Source organism: Trichogramma pretiosum, unplaced genomic scaffold (genome assembly GCF_000599845.2).
Source record: "Trichogramma pretiosum strain Unisexual culture from Peru unplaced genomic scaffold, Tpre_2.0 scaffold5, whole genome shotgun sequence".
Taxonomy (NCBI): Eukaryota; Metazoa; Arthropoda; class Insecta; order Hymenoptera; family Trichogrammatidae; genus Trichogramma; species Trichogramma pretiosum.
Window position 1 is genome coordinate 3,073,351 of NW_019641672.1, and position 18,199 is coordinate 3,091,549.

General features: G+C 34.7%; 5 protein-coding genes across 5 annotated transcripts in view; 2 read left to right on the forward strand and 3 right to left on the reverse strand.

Annotated features, from left to right (window-relative positions):
- LOC106659154 (adenylosuccinate lyase) overlaps positions 1-4,497 on the forward strand; it is an 18,691-nt gene extending 14,194 nt beyond the window's left edge. Inside the window, exons 2-5 of the mRNA XM_014381540.2 lie at positions 2,855-3,058; positions 3,125-3,407; positions 3,503-4,053; positions 4,127-4,497. Coding sequence (XP_014237026.1) covers positions 2,855-3,058; positions 3,125-3,407; positions 3,503-4,053; positions 4,127-4,390 — 1,302 coding nt within the window. The 3' untranslated portion in view covers positions 4,391-4,497. The remainder of the gene's footprint in view (positions 1-2,854; positions 3,059-3,124; positions 3,408-3,502; positions 4,054-4,126) is intronic.
- A 743-nt stretch (positions 4,498-5,240) lies between these two features.
- LOC106658805 (protein snakeskin) lies at positions 5,241-6,597 on the forward strand. Its single transcript, XM_014380927.2, has 4 exons — positions 5,241-5,417; positions 5,653-5,859; positions 5,933-6,049; positions 6,127-6,597. Exons 1-4 carry the CDS (start codon positions 5,370-5,372, stop codon positions 6,220-6,222), a joined length of 468 nt encoding a protein of 155 aa, XP_014236413.1. The 5' UTR covers positions 5,241-5,369; the 3' UTR covers positions 6,223-6,597.
- Positions 6,598-6,691: 94 nt separating this feature from the next.
- Positions 6,692-7,848, reverse strand: LOC106658804 (protein snakeskin-like). The gene is made up of 3 exons (XM_014380926.2): positions 7,503-7,848; positions 6,975-7,304; positions 6,692-6,900 (listed from the first exon to the last, which is right to left on the reverse strand). Exons 1-3 carry the CDS (start codon positions 7,551-7,553, stop codon positions 6,805-6,807), a joined length of 477 nt encoding a protein of 158 aa, XP_014236412.1. The 5' UTR covers positions 7,554-7,848; the 3' UTR covers positions 6,692-6,804.
- A 1,107-nt stretch (positions 7,849-8,955) lies between these two features.
- Positions 8,956-10,411, reverse strand: LOC106658520. Its single transcript, XM_014380521.1, has 3 exons — positions 10,395-10,411; positions 10,097-10,256; positions 8,956-9,837 (listed from the first exon to the last, which is right to left on the reverse strand). Exons 1-3 carry the CDS (start codon positions 10,409-10,411, stop codon positions 9,502-9,504), a joined length of 513 nt encoding a protein of 170 aa, XP_014236007.1. The 3' UTR covers positions 8,956-9,501.
- A 4,059-nt stretch (positions 10,412-14,470) lies between these two features.
- LOC111694015 (uncharacterized protein DDB_G0283357-like) overlaps positions 14,471-18,199 on the reverse strand; it is a 15,277-nt gene continuing 11,548 nt past the window's right edge. Inside the window, exons 13-15 of the mRNA XM_023460524.1 lie at positions 16,012-17,183; positions 15,801-15,935; positions 14,471-15,730 (exon numbers count right to left, since the gene is read on the reverse strand). Of these exons, the coding sequence (XP_023316292.1) occupies positions 14,471-15,730; positions 15,801-15,935; positions 16,012-17,183 (2,567 nt within the window). The remainder of the gene's footprint in view (positions 15,731-15,800; positions 15,936-16,011; positions 17,184-18,199) is intronic.

Sequence of the window (18,199 nt, forward strand, 5' to 3'; positions counted from 1 at the left end):
GTGTGATGAGTGTTAAAATACACTTTATTGAAAAATAAGACCCTTAGTTATAAACATTTATAAATTTATATATATAAAATTTGAATTTAATTTTTACTGTAAATTCGAATGCGTAGTTATACAATAATTGAACTATTCATCTATCGAAATTTCATCAAATGTACAAATAGCCTTCGCTATATTATATTGTTAAGTTTGCATCAATTTTGGTCGAGACGGCCGGGCAAGTAGAGTCATGAGTAAGACCTTTTTCATACAATTATTAATTTAACATGATCACTATTAAATTATTCTACTCAAGCTTATTGTGTTTATCCTTAGAGAAAAAAAGTTTCAGTTTGTCTGAATTATAGTTGTCAGAATGTATTAGATTTCATTACTATCATAGCTGAGTAATAATTTAATCGCGAATTGAGATTGAACTTTTCCGAAATGAGAAAAAAAGTATTTTGGAGTTAGACTCAAATTACAAGGATAAGACTGTTATACTTGCACTCATCTAATCTTTTGAAAAAAAGTATTACCACGATTTTGAATTCTTCTATAGTAAAGTTTTGGTTGTAATTATAGTTTGAATAAGGATAATTTAAGTTGTGCTAAATAATTGCCAGAATATAATTGATTTCATTACTATCATAGCTAGAAACCGTTTAATTGAAAATTGATATTAGATTTTTCCAAATTGAGAAATAAATTTGGAGTTAGACTAAAATTATAAGGATAAGACTGTCATACTTGCACTTATTTAATCTTTTGAAAAAAAGTATTACCGCGATTTTGAATTATTTTATGTTAACCTTAGTAATCTAGCTTCAATGTCCGAAATAAATATGTTAGTTAGACTGTTTTATCGAGTATTTCCATAATTGCCTTTACGATTATTCAAGTGTATTTAAACAATTTTAAAACTAGAAGTTAAAAAATGACCATTTATTGACGAAAATGAATTTACAACTACTAGTCAAATTTGAGATGAAAAATATCCAAATTTTTTATTTGTCAAGCAAAAGTATAATTCTAGACAATATTATATACGTTGCTGCCTTGAGGTCAAGTAGGACTAATTGATGCACACAAGATATAAACACGAGCATGATAATGTGATGCGGACATGCGCGCGGCCTGCAACATAATAGCAACAACAAAATATGTGTAACATGAACTTTTGAGCTGCGTAACGGTAACAACCAAAGGCCAGCAACTAAATATTCGCATAAAAGTAGCAACAATGAGGATTCAAAATCTCATTTTTTATCCCGCTATTTATTTTTTTTTTATTACTTGAAGTTATCGTTGATCTAGATGTTCAGTATTTTATTAACCCTTTTTCAAAGCATACCGTATTTGTAAACTGAAAAATTATGAGGAAATCCTGTGGTGAATTTTTGTGGAATCCTAACTTTGATTTGAGAATTGTTCAAATGGTAAGTTTGAAGAGCAATTTGGTCTTTTGTTCAAGTACTAAATCATTTATGACATTAAGGTTATAATGATTTTGGCGCACATCTACAGCATAACTAGATGCATATCGAGCGTTTATGAGACATGGATTTTCATAGGATACTTGATGAACTGCATTAGCTTTGTACTCCTGTACTTGTATGAAGTACCCGATTTTGAGGCGGTAATATCAGTTTATTGTAAACATTATTTCACGACGTTTTGAACATGCCATTTCTTCTAAATTTCAGCACCTTCTCATGCTGATTTTCAACCTCGTAGGAGTAGAGATGGCTTACGCAAGTAAAGCAGATTTCTTTTCATTTTTATTAGGTCTATTTATTGTTGCAGATATTATAGTTTTAATGGTAAAGTACAAGAAGGATAAAAATGTTGATGATACTTCTAAATAATAATCTGTCATTCAACGATCTCTGAATAAGTTGCACATTATAATGATTTACGAAATTCCAACAATCTTAAAATAAAATCTGTTACGTGAAATGTTAGCATCACTGTCAAAAAATAATTTATAATTATCAAATAGAGTATCATAAAAATTATCAATTTTTTTCATTTGCTTACCCATGGTAAAGATGCAAAATATGTAAAACTTTCTGTCATTATCTATATAGTAAACCCTTTTTTAAAAAATCATTGGATTCAATAAATAAATACTCGAGCTTCTTACCATCCATATCGTAAGCTTCAGAGCCATATCCGTAAAAGCCACTGTAATAATAAATTCCCAAACCGAAAACCAAAAACATTTTCAACATACAATCGATGGAAAAAATGAAATCCTGGAAGTATTGGATAATCATAAAGTTAAAGCACGATAACAACTTGTATAAATATTGGACAAACCATTTTTTTAGAGACATTAAACCAAATCTTTGCTACTATAATAATTCCAATAGTGCCGAGATGACTGATGCTGCTACCAAGAACTATGATTGTTGACTTGTTTGATGAATCGTACGGATGTAAAAGAAGACCCATCATCACAATGCCACAAATCTACCGATTTTCACATTCACGTTAAATTTTCTGAGATATTAATGTTAATTTTTATTTATAATAGTTGCGATACTTACAAAAATTCCTATTTTAAAGATGAAATGAATATTGGTAGCTAACTCTTTAACGGGTTTTGCCATTTTGAATCGTTTAAATAATTAAATTTTTATTCAATCTGATCCGACTAAAGTCATGGAATCTTTTTTATACTTAAGACCTCGAGAGGTTAATTCCTGGGTTTAATGGCTATGTTCAATTAACAAATTCGATCAGTAAAAACAAAATAAACGAATGATTGATGAAATATAAAAAATATAATATATATTATTACAAAGTTGCAATAAGTGTAAAATGAAAAGAAACAATAATACAATGTGCTTTGTTTATTTGACAGTCTCTGGGTCTGAGCATATCTCAAGACCAGATCAGCGAGATGGAACAGCATGTGAACGACATTGATTTCGATGCTGCGGCCAAGGAGGAAAAAGCCACTCGTCACGACGTCATGGCCCACGTGCATGTTTTCAGTAGTCAGTGTCCGAAAGCAGCACCCATCATCCATCTCGGGGCCACAAGCTGCTACGTTGGAGACAATACGGTGAGTCGATCGGCAGAAACGCGCCGAAGGATATTATTCACGATCGTTTTGTCCATATTGTTTCAGGACTTGATAGTGCTTCGCGACGGATTCGACATTCTGCTACCGAAACTCGCGGCCGTTATCCAGAGGTTGGCCAAATTCGCCGACGACAACCGATCGATACCGGCTCTGGGCTACACTCACCTGCAACCGGCGCAATTAACAACGGTCGGTAAGAGAGCTACCCTCTGGCTGCAAGACTTGCTTATGGACGAACGAGCGATTCGCCGTGCTCGGGGCGATCTCAAGTTCCGCGGTGTCAAGGGCACCACTGGCACTCAGGCATCATTCTTGCAACTCTTCAATGGTGAATACATTTACACACTCGAATCGGTCGATTTTTTATGCTTATGGCACTTGTATGTTTCGTACTAAAACTTTTGTTGCTGTTGCTGTTGTCAGGGGACAGCCAAAAGGTAAAGAAACTCGACGAGCTCGTAACGAATATGGCAGGTTTCGAGAAGAAATACAGCGTCACCGGTCAAACCTACAGCCGCAAAGTCGACATCGAGTGTCTCAATGTACTCGCCTCGTTGGGAGCCACGGCCCACAAAATCTGCTCGGACATCCGACTGCTGGCGTCGATGAAGGAAATCGAGGAGCCCTTCGAGTCGACTCAGATCGGCTCGTCGGCCATGCCCTACAAGCGCAACCCCATGCGCAGCGAGCGTTGCTGCAGCATAGCCCGCTTCCTCATGAATCTGAATAGCAACGCGCTACAGACCGCCGGCAATCAGTGGATGGAGCGCACCCTCGACGACTCGGCCAACAGGCGCCTCAGCCTTTCTCTCGCTTACCTCTCGGCCGACAATGTTTTAATGACACTGCAAAACATCGCCGAGGGCCTGATCGTATACCCTAAGGTCATCGAGCGACGCATGGCCCAAGAATTGCCTTTCATGGCTGCCGAGAACTTCATCATGGCTATGGTCAAAGCCGGTGGCGACCGACAGGTATAAAATATAAATCCAATGTTTACATTGTCGCTCCTTTTTCGGCCATGCAATTAACCATTTTCATTTTTAGGAGTGCCACGAGAAAATCCGCGTACACTCGCACTTGGCTGGTGCGCAAGTGAAACAGTACGGCAAAGATAACGACTTGGTCGAGCGCATTCGCAGCGACCCGTACTTCGAGCCGATCCTTGGGCAGCTTGACTCGCTCCTCGACCCATCGACTTTCGTCGGCAGAGCGCCCGAGCAAGTCAGCGAATTTTTGGAGGAGGAGGTCTATCCTGTGCTCAAGAACTACGAAAACGTCAAAGTTACACCGGTTGAACTCAACATTTAAATATGATTTTTTCTTCATTTGTAAATTATGACTTCTTTGTCTGCTGACAATGGTCATCATATTTTTTTAATATTTATGTATTTATTTAAATTAAAATTATTTATCTACTAGTCATGTATTTATTCATTCAAAAAGTTCGGGACTATAGATAATAAGATAAAAAAGAACTTCCTGTCAAATCTGAGTCATGCTGAATTACTGTCATTATTCGTATACCGTGAAATTTTACGAAATTTCTTATTTGTCATAGTGTTACAAGTAATTGTTTTTTACCCGAGATTCGATATTGTTGTGCTGTACATCAGTAAATATAGGCTGCTTTATTATTTGCGTAAATAATAACAATAATGGTAAAAAGCTTAGGTTGAACGAATATTTGGATTGGTCATTTATCCAAGTATTTTGATTAAACAATACTTTCAAATGGATAAGAACCGTGACAATTATTGTCCTGCGATTGAAAAAAAATATTGGTTTTGAATTTTTTTTCTCTGTATCCATGAAAGAATTTGGGAAATCACCTGGACAATATGAATTAATCAAAGTCATGGTTGATCAATATAAATAGTTCGAAAATTTGAATCATTCATGCTATCCAAATAGTGATGTTAAAAAACATCATCTTCATACGTGGACTAAATGGGTCGCCACGAGAGCTACGCACCAAAGCTTACAACGCACACACTCGGTAAGCAGATAATGCGCGTTCACGAAGCAGCACAGGTGCGAAAGAGAACAAGTGACAGAGATATGATTTCGACTCTCGAATTTATCTTGCGTTACTACAACGCCAGGCTGGGGAACGCCTGTCGCATATCAGATTAGATAAGAAGGAGACGCAGAGGCATCGTACGCTTATTCATAATTTTCATAAATTCAGTCTGTCGCTGTTATTGACCACGAGCGCTTTGCACGGCATCTTTTTTTTGCGTTTTAATTCTCTTCATAACAATTATTTGTATTCAAAATTCCTTGGACCATGGAACTCCGATCGATTTTAAACTTCGTCCTTAAAGGAGTTAAATTGGTGAGTGATACTTTTTTTATATTGAATCTCAATTCTCAAGTGATATATTATTATTTCACATTGCTAAATTAGTAACGTATAAATTATGATGTTAATTTTTCACCAAATGAAGCTTGATTCACAATGATTTATCAATAACAAATTCAGTGCAAGTTATTGTGCGTTGTAGTTTTTCAAAATTTTACACTTTTAACAACCAATAATTATGATTTAACGATTCGTGTTATTTTTCTAGGTTCTCGGTCTAATCATAGTTATTTTGTACCGAACAGGCAGTAATGGCGACTTCTTGGGCGTCGGTGGTACCTGGAACTTGAACGAAGAAAAAAGCCCAGACTCCGAAATTGTTGCTTCCGGCGTGATTGTTGGATTTCTTATTTATGGATCAGCGATTTTAGTATCGGTTCTACTAGGAGGAAAAGATCATGAAGATTCAATCGTGGCAAGTGCATAAACAATTATTTAATATTGAATTTTATCGCGATGACGGCTTATTTCAATTTTTCTTGCATCAGGATGCCATTATGAACATCGCAGGAGGCATTTTATACCTCGCCGTGGCCGGAACATGTCTACATTATTGGCATGGATTTATAGCTGACAGGGGCCTAGAAGAAAGCACCGAACGAGTGGTAAATATAAATAATATTTGCACGCACTTCGAACTTTTGCAATTATTTGTAATAATCACGTGTCATTTTTATTTTAGATTGGGCTCACACTGGGTTCTCTGTGCGTTTTTCAAGCCCTGTTCCATCTTATCGATGGTGCTCTGACGTGCATCAACGTGGTGGAATTTTATTAGGCGAAAATACAATTTTTTACCTTTTTATACGAAAAGTATTTCGAATTTTTACTCATATTGAATTTATATTTCTGAATTATTGAAAGATGCTCTTGTACTTACTTAATAGTTTTCAACTTATTTTTGTAAAAGCAAAATAGTGTAGTAAATTCTAATTTTAAGATCATTTTATTTGTATGATTTTGTACATAAGTCGTTTTGTATTAAATGCAGTATCAGTTGTTATTTTTAAAATACAATGTATATGTTCCGCGATATTCACTCACAAGATCTTGAATGTAATAAATGTAATTCAAGAAATTTTATCCTTTTTATTTATTATTTGATAAACTTAATGAACACGTGTGGGGCGTTGATTATTAATAATACTATTTAACGATTATTGTTTTAAAGTCATTTGTATAATTATTGCGGTAGTGCGCAATACATCTTTATTCCAGTTACATAAAAATCTGTACACACAAACATATGAAGCTTACTTTTTATTTTTAATAGAAAAATATATACAAAGTTATTAACATACACAAGTTACAGTCTAAAATAAATTTGGGAGAGATTACACAATATATTTATAAATATAATTTAGTGTGAGTTTATTAACTCTCGGTAGGCGATGAGTGTGTCGCATCCATACAGAGCGCTTTCGATGATGCACAGGGTACCAAGTGCTATACCGACCTACAAAATGAAAAATATTGTTCAATTAAAGTTTTTCCACGAGTGTGAAGTTAGCTAATGTTTTTTTAAATTACCTGCTTTTCATTGAGAACCTGAGTGTACTTGTGCTCATTCATATAGCCGCCCCAATATATCAGGGCAATGCAACCAACGGCACCCCACATAAAGAAACCGAGAATGTTCATTACGATCTCTATGCGGTATGATTTGCCCTTGGATTGGTCGAAGCACTGAGCAAACAACACGATCAACGTGTACACGGTGAAGCCGATGAATGTGCCGGATGCCACGATCTCAGCATCGGCACCTTTCGCCTCATTGTGGTTCCAAACGCCACCAACGCCCAGAAATTCTCCGTTGCCGTAACCCGTTCGGTAGATTATCAATATTATTATGACAAGTATCTGAAAAACGAATAAATCTTAAAAATATTCAAAGGCATGCTTCACGTACTTAAAAATATGCTGTAGCTTTTTTCAATGTATCACGCACGGTGCGTAAAACGCCTTCTATTAAAAACTGCTACTCGTTCAGCAACTGGCACTTTATCATTGTATTTTCAGTTCACTACGGCGAATGATTATTTCGCACTTTTTACTTACCAATTTGAAAATCTTCAAAGAAATGCCACTGATTTTCACTCCCAAAGACATGTTGCCGGTGTTTTTGCCAATTGCACATGTATCACATCAAAGAGACGTTAAATTTCTCGCACAACAGAACCGACTGGGTGGATTACCTGACAAATACTGGCAGCGATTCACACACACCTAGTTCACCTCATTGTGCTCGGATGTAAAAAAAGTTGTCTTATCTAATCTGATAGTCAGGCGTGTCGCTGAGAGATAATTTTTGGTGTGAAGCAAACGCCTATCTCATTACACGTACTCTCATATATTTGCACCTGATGCTTATGTATGAGAACTATGCCTTATCGGGTATGAATCGTGCCTTATTCTAGTGAATACGCGTAAATGTGTGTTTTCTTTCGCTGATGTGACTGAGTCATAACGTTCCTACAGCGTAGATCCACTTCCTTAGGAAGTTACTTGAATTTCCTACGTAAATTAATCTGATATTAAGTTCCGGTGAGTGATTGTCATCATGAATAGTTGCTTCAAACGGCTTCAAATATTTTAAAATATTTGCAACTCAAATTTTCTTTGCATTTCTAGCTTCAAATAGAGATAACGTTTACAATAGTATACAACAACGCTTGGGTGGAACGAGCAGTCGATGAACCATTTCTTTTATATGATATATTGAAAGATTCTTATGTAATCAATCGTTTGAAACATGACGATTAGCATTCTTTTTATCATAGTATTTATTTTTGAATGGTGGTTGACAATTTTCAGTTCACAATATTATTATACTCAATCAATTGGTAAAATCCATATTACATATAATTTTTTACTACAACAGCAACTGTGATAACATTTGCTAAAAAGCTTTGCATGATACTAAAAAATACGACAGATGAGCTTAGAAAAATAATAGAGAAATCAGAGGATAAAATACAGTTTGGTAACCATAGTTAGAAATTAAGAAGGAACATTTCATCGACAAGGTGAGAAGAGTTGAATCAAAATAGTATACATGTAATAAGAAAATACTAGAGAATATTACTAACCGTAATATTGCACTAACGTAGAAAAATAGAATAAATAAATTGCAATGCAAGGAAAGTCATTGATAGAAAATTTATAAAATCATAAAGTAATCTGGACTAGATGAAGCAGTAGAATAACCGAAAGGTGCTTACATCAAAAATATCTATTCTTTATTCAATATTATTGAATAAGATAATGAGAAAACGAAGGCATGCAAAACTCAGTAATTTAAAAGAATTGATTACTTGAAAGAAAGTAGAAAAATACTGAACAGATGTTGAGAAAAAATGATTTGAATGAAAATTTAAGAGGATAGAGATCAACAGTTTATTTTTATAGGCATAATTTACAGAAATAAAAAAATACGCAAGAGATCGAGAAAATACTTGAAAAATTAAGTAACAGAATAAATTCAGTTAAAAGAATTAGAAAGGTGTGAAAAAGAAAAAAAGAAAGATAAAACACAAGAAAAAAATCTCGATAATAGATGGTAATAAAGTGAAAATAATATAAGTCAAGGAATAAATAACAGAGTCGAAAGAGTAACCGGAGAGAAATAAACATAATATGAAAAGAGTAACACTGGAAAAGAATACATAATCTCGAAATTGTTTAAAAGGTAAGTAGAGTAAGCAGTTCATTGATAATTTGTAATACTGATAGGTAGGGAGTCAGATCTGACAAAAGTTTATAGGCGTAAGATTCAAAGTAGAAAATAAAGTAGAGCAAAATACAAAAAGTAGTAGCTTCAATAGAAGTATAAAAAGGTAGTTGAAGAAGAAAAAAATATTTACATTAATTAGCGAGAGTAAGAGGAAATAGATAAGATGTGTAGAATAAATGTAAAGCTATTAGGCGTAGAGTGAAAAATTAAGAGGCAAAGATTTTTACTGGATCAACTTAAAGGAAAGAAAAATTGAGAAGTTATCACAGAGTGACTGACAAAATAAATGGAAAAAACAATGGTAATGAATCTTGAGGAATGGATTCACTCCCTCGCGATGCGAAATCCGGAAAAGCTGCTCTCGGCATTGATGTTCTTGCCGTCTGCGAACAGAGCCACTTGATCGCCTAAGGCCAATCGCAGCAGGACGATATTGCCCGATAATGGTGGGTCACTGCTGGCTTCTCCTCCTCTCTTGCTTATGACGTTATACCAGGTCTCGCTGCCACGCGGCTTTTGCCTCAGCGTCAACTTGACGTCACCGTTGTAAAAGTAGCTCAATTGATAAAGTCCAGGGCAATGTGTTGTGAAAACGCCCGACTCGGTATTGTAACCGACGCCGCTGTCTAGCAGAGTTTCATTGAAGAACAATTCGCCATCCTGAAAGAAAATAAATTTTTAGCTGCGATTTTCCCTAGTCATTATCGCGCAAAATTTAACTCACTTTCAAGTGATTTTTTATGTAATTATCGAATCATATGATTGCGCATTTATGTGTGACCGATTAGAAAGAAAAAAAGATAACATAAAAAATGCCTCTTTATTATCGCAATTTTGTAACATTTATAAATTGCGCATAACAATCATGTAATTACTCCATAGAATTCTTTTCATCGCATCAACGAAAGTACGGGCTTACTTTGATAGTAGGTGTAACGCTGGAAAATGCAACTGGTTTTGAACAATCGGAAGCAGTGGCTAATTTTTTCGAGCCAATGGTAGCGATCGAGGCAGCAGGAGTTTCAAGTCCGTAGATCCCTCCGCTGAGAGTCGTAATCAAACACACCGCAAGGAAGAGCCTACGAAAAATAAAAATATAAAAACCTACAAGTTTATCAATGTTGCAAATTAAATTCTCAATTCAGAATGGAAATATTCATTAGTATCAAATGAAAAATTTATCGTGATCATATTAGTATCTTGAATGCTAAAAGTACACTGTAAATATTGCCATGTCGATAGTAACCAAGGGTTAATCTCAAAACTTCTTTTACCAATTAATATGTTTTAAAAAAAATGTACTATATGCCATAATAAAATTTGCTGCAGTATAGTACTTTTGAAGAAAATTTTTAAGTATATTCCACCAGTACCACGAACGTAGTAATTTTTTCGAAGGTATGTTTTTCAGCGCATTGACTATTTCCCTCTCTCCTCTCTCTCTCTATCTCAAATTTGAATCAACGATGCGAAATTATACTTGCAACAAGAAATCTCAGCTACTATACTTGCTCAAGTCAAATGAGAATGTGCGTAGACTCACTTGTATAGCTGGACCACGACAACGTATCGTTTGGACGATTTAAAAAGTGAAAGGCTTTATTTGTGCAAAGCATTTCTCTTTTACAGTTTACTCGCGCAAGTCTTATTAGTTACGGGGCATTTGCGGCCTGCGCGCGAAAAAGTATATGAGAAACTTTTTGCAACGAGAATCGCTATATCGTGAGAAATTTCATTTGCAGCTTCACTTTCACTGCTTGTAATGAGTAATTTTCGATTGTCGGAGTCTGTGTCTTATTTTATTTTATTTTTTCATAGCGTCGATTTACGTCAATGGTGAGCTCTAAATGACACTAAATTCAATAACTTCTCTACGAGGTCGTGAATAATTAAGATACGTCAAGGGGCATGCAATGCTTGAACATTATGCAGTCGCCTTCATGAAAGCTCGTTCAGCTCCCGTAACGCAGATAAAAACAATGCGAGCAATTAGCTCCTTGTCTCTCGAGTTCGCTAGATGCGCGCTTATGACATTCTACTGCTACGGCCCCTACCTGCATATTTAATTAACGCGCCGTTACGAAACTTCATTTATCGGGGTGCTATTTTAATCTTCGGGTAACCTTCCTTGATTGTTTGACTCGAATAAGAGCGGGCTTTCGATCAAAAATGTTTAATCGTAAAGACTAAACAAGCTGTCACGCTCGGTTCAGAATCAAATCGTTCCACTTTCTAGTCAACGAGAAAGTGGTCAATCTTGAAGGGGCTGCTTTTTTCATTTTGGACGATTGTAGATCTTTTGCAAATAAATATTTTATTGCAAAAATTATTTTATACCACGACACGAGCAGTGAAAAAAAAAGTTTTTAAGTAAATTTTTATTTGAAATTGTGTTCATATACCCAGAAAGAGAGAGAGAGAGAGAGAGAGAGAGTAAAGAACCTTTCACTTTTCAGCTCGCGACATTCATTCATAATGTATAAGCATAATGTATAAAATATGTCATGTTCTACCAATGTCCTGCAGTATAGTTTATAGATTATTATACATGCAGCTGTAACTGCAGTTGCAAAACGTCGACTTTTGATGACTTATAGATGCTTGCGAAAAAGTATTACGTGTCTTGTCTCTTTGCGACGCACAGACGCAGTAGTTGAGAAGTACTTTACGGGCAAGGCTTTTTTATTTGAAATGCATATACATTCAAAGCTGTGATGAGGAAACAGCGCGCGTGATTATTTATTCGTAATTCTAATCCTAAATGAAAAAACCCTCTTTCATATAAGTCTTACAACGATTTTGAAAGTTTTGATGGACGCAACATGGAAGAATATTTGTAAAAAAAGTCTTTTTACTTGCAAAGTCTTTTTTGATTAATAAAGTTAAGAAAAATAAGTGGATGCAAATTTTGAAAATTCGTCAATAATATGCAGTAACTGTACTCTCCCCACGGGTTGAGTTTTTTTGTATACAGGGAGTTAAGATGGTCTCTTTACATAGCAGTGATGATTCGTAGAATTGACTAATGGAAAATATATACACAATGTCGTTATTCAAATTAAGATCGGTTGATTGATTGAAAATAAACGATGCTCTAACCAAAAGTGAAAAAATAAAACTAGTTACCCTTGAATAGTGACGATTAATGGCAGTGCTGATTTTAATTTCAATTCGATTCGTTTTATAAAAATGAAAAATAATTTTTCTAAGATTAAAATGAAATTGAGTCAGGAAAATATAAAACGAAAACATAACTTCAACTTTTTGGCTGCGCACACCAAATACATATGAGGTATCTAAGATTTACTTTATTAATTAAAAATTGTCAGAACTTACATGTTAGTTGTAATTGTTGCAGTGCAGCAAGAGCGGAGATGTCAGGCGCTGCGCTCGCAGCGCGCGCGGACTCCTGCTCCACGCTCGCGCTCACTCAGGTCCGCTGGGCCTGATCTTTAATGCAGCCAACTTTATATGACTTCAAAGCCCAACTCCCACCACTCAGAGAACATACCCTCACTCTTACATTTAAGTATATGCGAACGCTCGGCCGAGTCCTTTCCTTTGCCACCATTGTTCGAGCTCTACTACCTGCTTATTTTGGCAGGATGAAAGTGTAACGGATGCAACGAGGCGTGGGTGAAAAAAACTTCAACTCACTGCAAGTGAACCTTTTTTTTATTTCACTTTATTTTACCTAATAGTTTTGACTGTTGTTCATTTTCTATTCTGTTTCGACAATGGGTCATTGCCAAAATGTTAAATGGTATAAATATCAGTCCTTTGGCGATGCATCCAAGAGGAGTAGCAATTTTTCATACGAAAAACATTTATGTTGGTTATCGATGTATTTTTTCGAGATAAGCCTACTTTCCATTTCGACTCACTTCGACGAACTTTTAAGTCCTTTTTATCCTCCCTCTTTTGCAGTGGATCAAATAAAACAATTCTATATGCTTTACCTTTTACCAATCCTTTCACCGTCTTTTTCAAGCCTAATGCTGTGCCAAAAAAGCGTGACCGCATTATCTATCCCACTTTAATATAGATTAGATTTTGATCAATAATTCGTTTTACTTTTTCAAAATCATGTTTTTTCAATTAACAAATTGATCATGTGTATATTTGCCGAATATGCAGTAGATTTCGAAATATCGCAAATAAGTTAATTCTTATATCATTAACGTTATAAATTGCTTAATTTTTGAAAAAAATTTCATATTCAAGTAGCGACAGTTCACTGAACTTGTTCAAATGGCTTTCTATCATTTTCTCTCTCTCTTTCTTTCTCACTCTGTCTTGCACACTACTGCGTTTGAAGTTACGAGTGATCATGCAACGTGTTATTTTGGTTTATTTATTTATCGTAAATTTTACCCAGTTATAATCCAGATGAACAAAATACTTTAATAGTTTGAGTAAACTTTCTATTATGGTACGAATAAATTAATTATATATCGTTTGGAAATTTTCTCTTCCAGATGTAAAACTCCTGGTCTTTATTTCGATTTAAATACATGATAGGTGAAATATCAATAGAATTAATGCATTTTTACCAAGTATAGTTTTATATTTACATGTAAAATGATCGTTTTTATTTTTCATATAGTTAACTCAAATATTATACAAATAAGAATAAGGCACATATTTTACTTCTTCGCGAGCATTTCATACTTAAAACGAACTGTTAGATTTTTCAAATACTTATTTACAATGGAAATTTCAAAATTATTATCATCTAATTAACTCGTTACTTTTGTGAAAGGTGCTGTTTATCTAAAAAAATGAAAAGTGCATATCTTTGCAAAAACGGTTAGGCGAGTATAATTATTTATCCAAGTATTTTATGATTTGCCAATGACTAGCGCCTTAATAAAACACAACGTATTTATGATTATATTACAAAATCTACATATTATATATGATAATTTTATAATACTTTTTAGAAAAAAATGTTCTTAAGTTTAATTACTTTTAAAGACAATCTGTTTTTATAATATAATAGATAATCGAAACTCTTAATTCCACATTTTGAATAAATTAAACATATACGTTAACTTCGCAGATAACATCGTGAACGTAATTGTTTTTATAATTACTGAGAAATACTGTTAATATATTCTAAATAACGTTAGAATATCTGGTTTTTGTTTAACAAACATGTCAGCGAGTTGCATTTATTTTTCTCATCGTGTTAAACATCAATCATTATTAAGATTAAGTCTAACCTATTTGTGACGTGCTTCTATCATTATTATCAAGCACACGGTATAAATCATGGCAACATTGAATTTGCTCAAACAAGAAGCTTATCATCTTGGCATGCTGGACCCTTGCTTGGGTAATTGCAAGCACCAGCACTTGTATCGAATGCCAAATGTACGGGACAGTTAAAGGTGTGAAGCGTGAAACGCTTCTTCCATTCGTCCCAATGACAGGCATAGAATTTGTTGCATGAGTGTGGATGTCTGAAAAGACCTGGTCTGACGCATTGTAAAATGTCTTTTTGAATCTCGTTATTACTTAGACTGGAGGAAGATCCACGTTGTTCGTAATAATTATTTCTGAAATTGTTCGTAGCGGAACCAATGAAAAGAGTCTTACCGGATCGATTTCGAGATTTTAAGGAGGCCGCGAACCCATCAGTCTCTACTCTAACTGATGGCCTATTTTGAGCTCGGAAGCTTATTTTATCAAGATTTCCTATTCGACCTTGAGGCTGTGAAGTTGTCGTTAACGGTTGATTATTAGATTGTACTCTGACTGGTGTTGAACTAACGTATTCGTTTTGAGATTTTGCCATAACTCTTCTATCATTTTGTTTAGCTGTTGTTGTTTTTAAGGAATTGTTTTCTTTGTTATCGTCAAGATCGACATAAATATTGCTCTCGTCATAATTGGCCAAATTGACTTGTCCTCGATTTTGAGAATCAATAGGTAAATTCGGTTTATTTGACCCAATAAATGATGAAAGGGGGTCAGCTTTGCAGCTACATTCAGCCCCTAATTTTTCGATGATTAGAGGATGCAAGTCGCTCAGTTTTACAATTACCTTTTTTTGGTTGTTTTCTTTATTTAAATTTCTTATACTTGGGGACGCGGTAGTTGCACTTTGTGCGTTATTGAATTCTGAGATAATACGAAAATTATTCCGTTTCGCTGAATTTGGCCCAAGTATTTCACTATTGAATACAGAGCCTCCGATAGATGTTACAACATCTGACCCAATGAGTGGCCTGGCTTGTGCTTGATTGCGCAGAATAAATGTTGATGTTTGCTTATTCGAGTATTTATCTATCGAAGATTTAGTAGTCAAGCCTTCATTTGAAATGAACGATGAACCTTGATTCGGCCGCAAATCAGTTGATTTGGTAGATTCTTGATTATTCGTAAATCCCTTTTTCGATTCTTTCGATGACAAATGTAGCGATGGTTTGTTTTCTTGAATTCTATTTATGCGCGTTTCAGATAAACTTTGGCTGAAATCTTGAGGGCGAGTTCCTGTTAATTCAGCAGAGATAATGGGATATCTATTTGCAGCTGGATACGAGGAAACCTAATTATAATATTTAATTAATTTTAATGAAAGGTAGAAAATAGTATAATAATAATAGATACAATTTTACCTGTTGTGTAAAATCCACATGGACTCCAAAAGTATTGTCTTGCGAATTACTTTGAATTCCTCGCCGTTTATTGAAATCGTTAAGTTGCTCGTGACTTCTCTGATTTGATCTGATTATTCCACTATTTTGATTTACCTGCAAAATAGATGATTTAACATTTATTTAAAAGGTATTAAAAGTGAGTAAAGTTTTAGATTTTTTTTAAATTTACCTGAAGTTTATTTACGTCAAATTTCTGATAATTTCTATACACAATTTTAGCATTTTCTTTCGGTATGTTTCCTGATTTCAAACCAGGAGTTATTTCAGTTGAATCGGATTCAGTTGGGCCATAGTCACCCTCTTGATCGAAAGACACTCCAAAGTCCAAAACAGTTCTAGGTTGGGTTGTATAATCGTTTGGTTGTACAGTCGTTTTTGATTGAGACTTATCATCATGCTCATTTGTATAGAAGTTATTTTCTTGACTAGCTGTAAATCCAGCAGGGGAGAGGGTGGCTTTATTGCTATCTTCCGCATCATTTTTTATTAAAAGAGAATTCTGATCCCTGAATGGTTGAGTATTAGAAAAAAATGATGGCGTTGTTTGATCATCAAAATTAGTTGGTGTTACTCCAGATATCGTTGAGACTCCATTCACTTCAAGTTCTATTAATGGCTTAGGATACGAATAGCCTGTAGTTTTGGTTTCATCTTCATCATCATGGTTTGGAGTTATTACAGTTGGATGATAAATGGGATTTTTATGTTTATTAGTATCAATATTATTAGGCTTAGGATACGAATAGCCTGTAGTTTTGGTTTCATCTTCATTATCATGGTTTGGAGTTATTACAGTTGGATGATAAATGGGATTTTTATGTTTATTAGTATCAATATTATTAGGCTTATTTTTGACGTCATTTGAGCTTGGTGTAGTATGACCAGAAAATGCATGTTCACCAATTAGTTGAGGATTTGGTTTTGGCCGGGGGAATCCAGTACCAAATACGTAACTCCCGCTTCCTCCAACTTGAGCTGTAGTGATGCCAGTTTTAGTAGGTCCAGTTTTTGTGAATCCAGTATTAGTGTAAGTTCCTTCAGGGTATTCTTCTTCAAATTTCATTATGTTCGATTGTTCATTCTCTCCATTACCCGCATTTATAATGAACGAGTTTGGTAACTTGGTGTAAGGTGAAGTTCTATAATCATCTATATCATTTTCAGGAATTTTGTTTGCAACAACCCCATTATTATAACGAATCGTTCCACGTCCTCCATTATCATGGTACTCATTAGTCTTGTATCCTGAAGACAGAGTGGTAGAGAAATTATCTAAACCTGTTGTTTCACGGTTATTATCAAATTGAGAAGTTTCTGTATTGAATGGTGATTTAGTAAAATCTGGAATACAAGTTCAGGTTAAAACTAAAATAACGATATAGGGTCATTCTCCTACTTTTTTAAAAAAGTGTGCGCGGCGGTATTTCAAAAAAATCTGAAAAAAAGATATGTTATTAAACAACATAAAAAAAGACTTTTCCTAAAGTTTCAGCCCGGAAAAAAATTTTTGGAAGTGCCAAGCGACAAATGAGTGTCGAAAAACGTGGTTTTTTTCGCTGTTTTTTGTCGATTTTCGAAAAATTCTACAAAGCGGAGTTTTGACTTTTCAGAGACGTAGTTGGGCTCATTTTTTTCGTCTGAAAAAGTACTTTTTGAAAAAAAATTGACCCCGAGGTTTTCGACGATAGCCACATCTCGAGCTTAATTCAAGTAAATAGCTAATTTTGTGGATTTCCAACAATATTCAAACGGCTCTACAGCAGTCAATTTTGAAGCAATTTAACTTTTGAAACCGGCAAATTAAAGGTCTTTTCAAGACCTTTAATTTGCTTTTTTCAGAATTTTGATTGCTTCAAAATTGACTGATATAGAGCCGTTTGAATATTGCTAAAAACCGCAAAAATCGCCATTTTTCGAGTTTTGTAATAGCTGAGGTTCGCTTGGAGAAACACCGATCGTTTCTAAACTTCGGGGTGTTTTTTGGTGTGCCAAAAGCTAAAAAATGGCGTAGGTTACGACCGGAATATTGCACCCTAGCTCCGTATAGCGGCATTTGAAATATTCAATTTTTTCCGATTTTCTATACTTTTATCCACCTAATACTCCCACGCTTTTTATTGTGAGGACATTAACAAAATACTGAAAAATTTCCCCAATACTACTGCTTATTAAAAGCATCTCAAGACCTATCTTTTAAGACCCCTAGCGCCCTTATAGGTGCCTCAGAGCCAAATCTACAGCCAAATTAAGAATATAATCATTGACGAAGTTTAAAAATTGAATCGCGATTTCGAACTTAACTATACTAAATTATCCCTTAATTTCTACCAATTCTCAAAAAAAATTGAAAACATCAT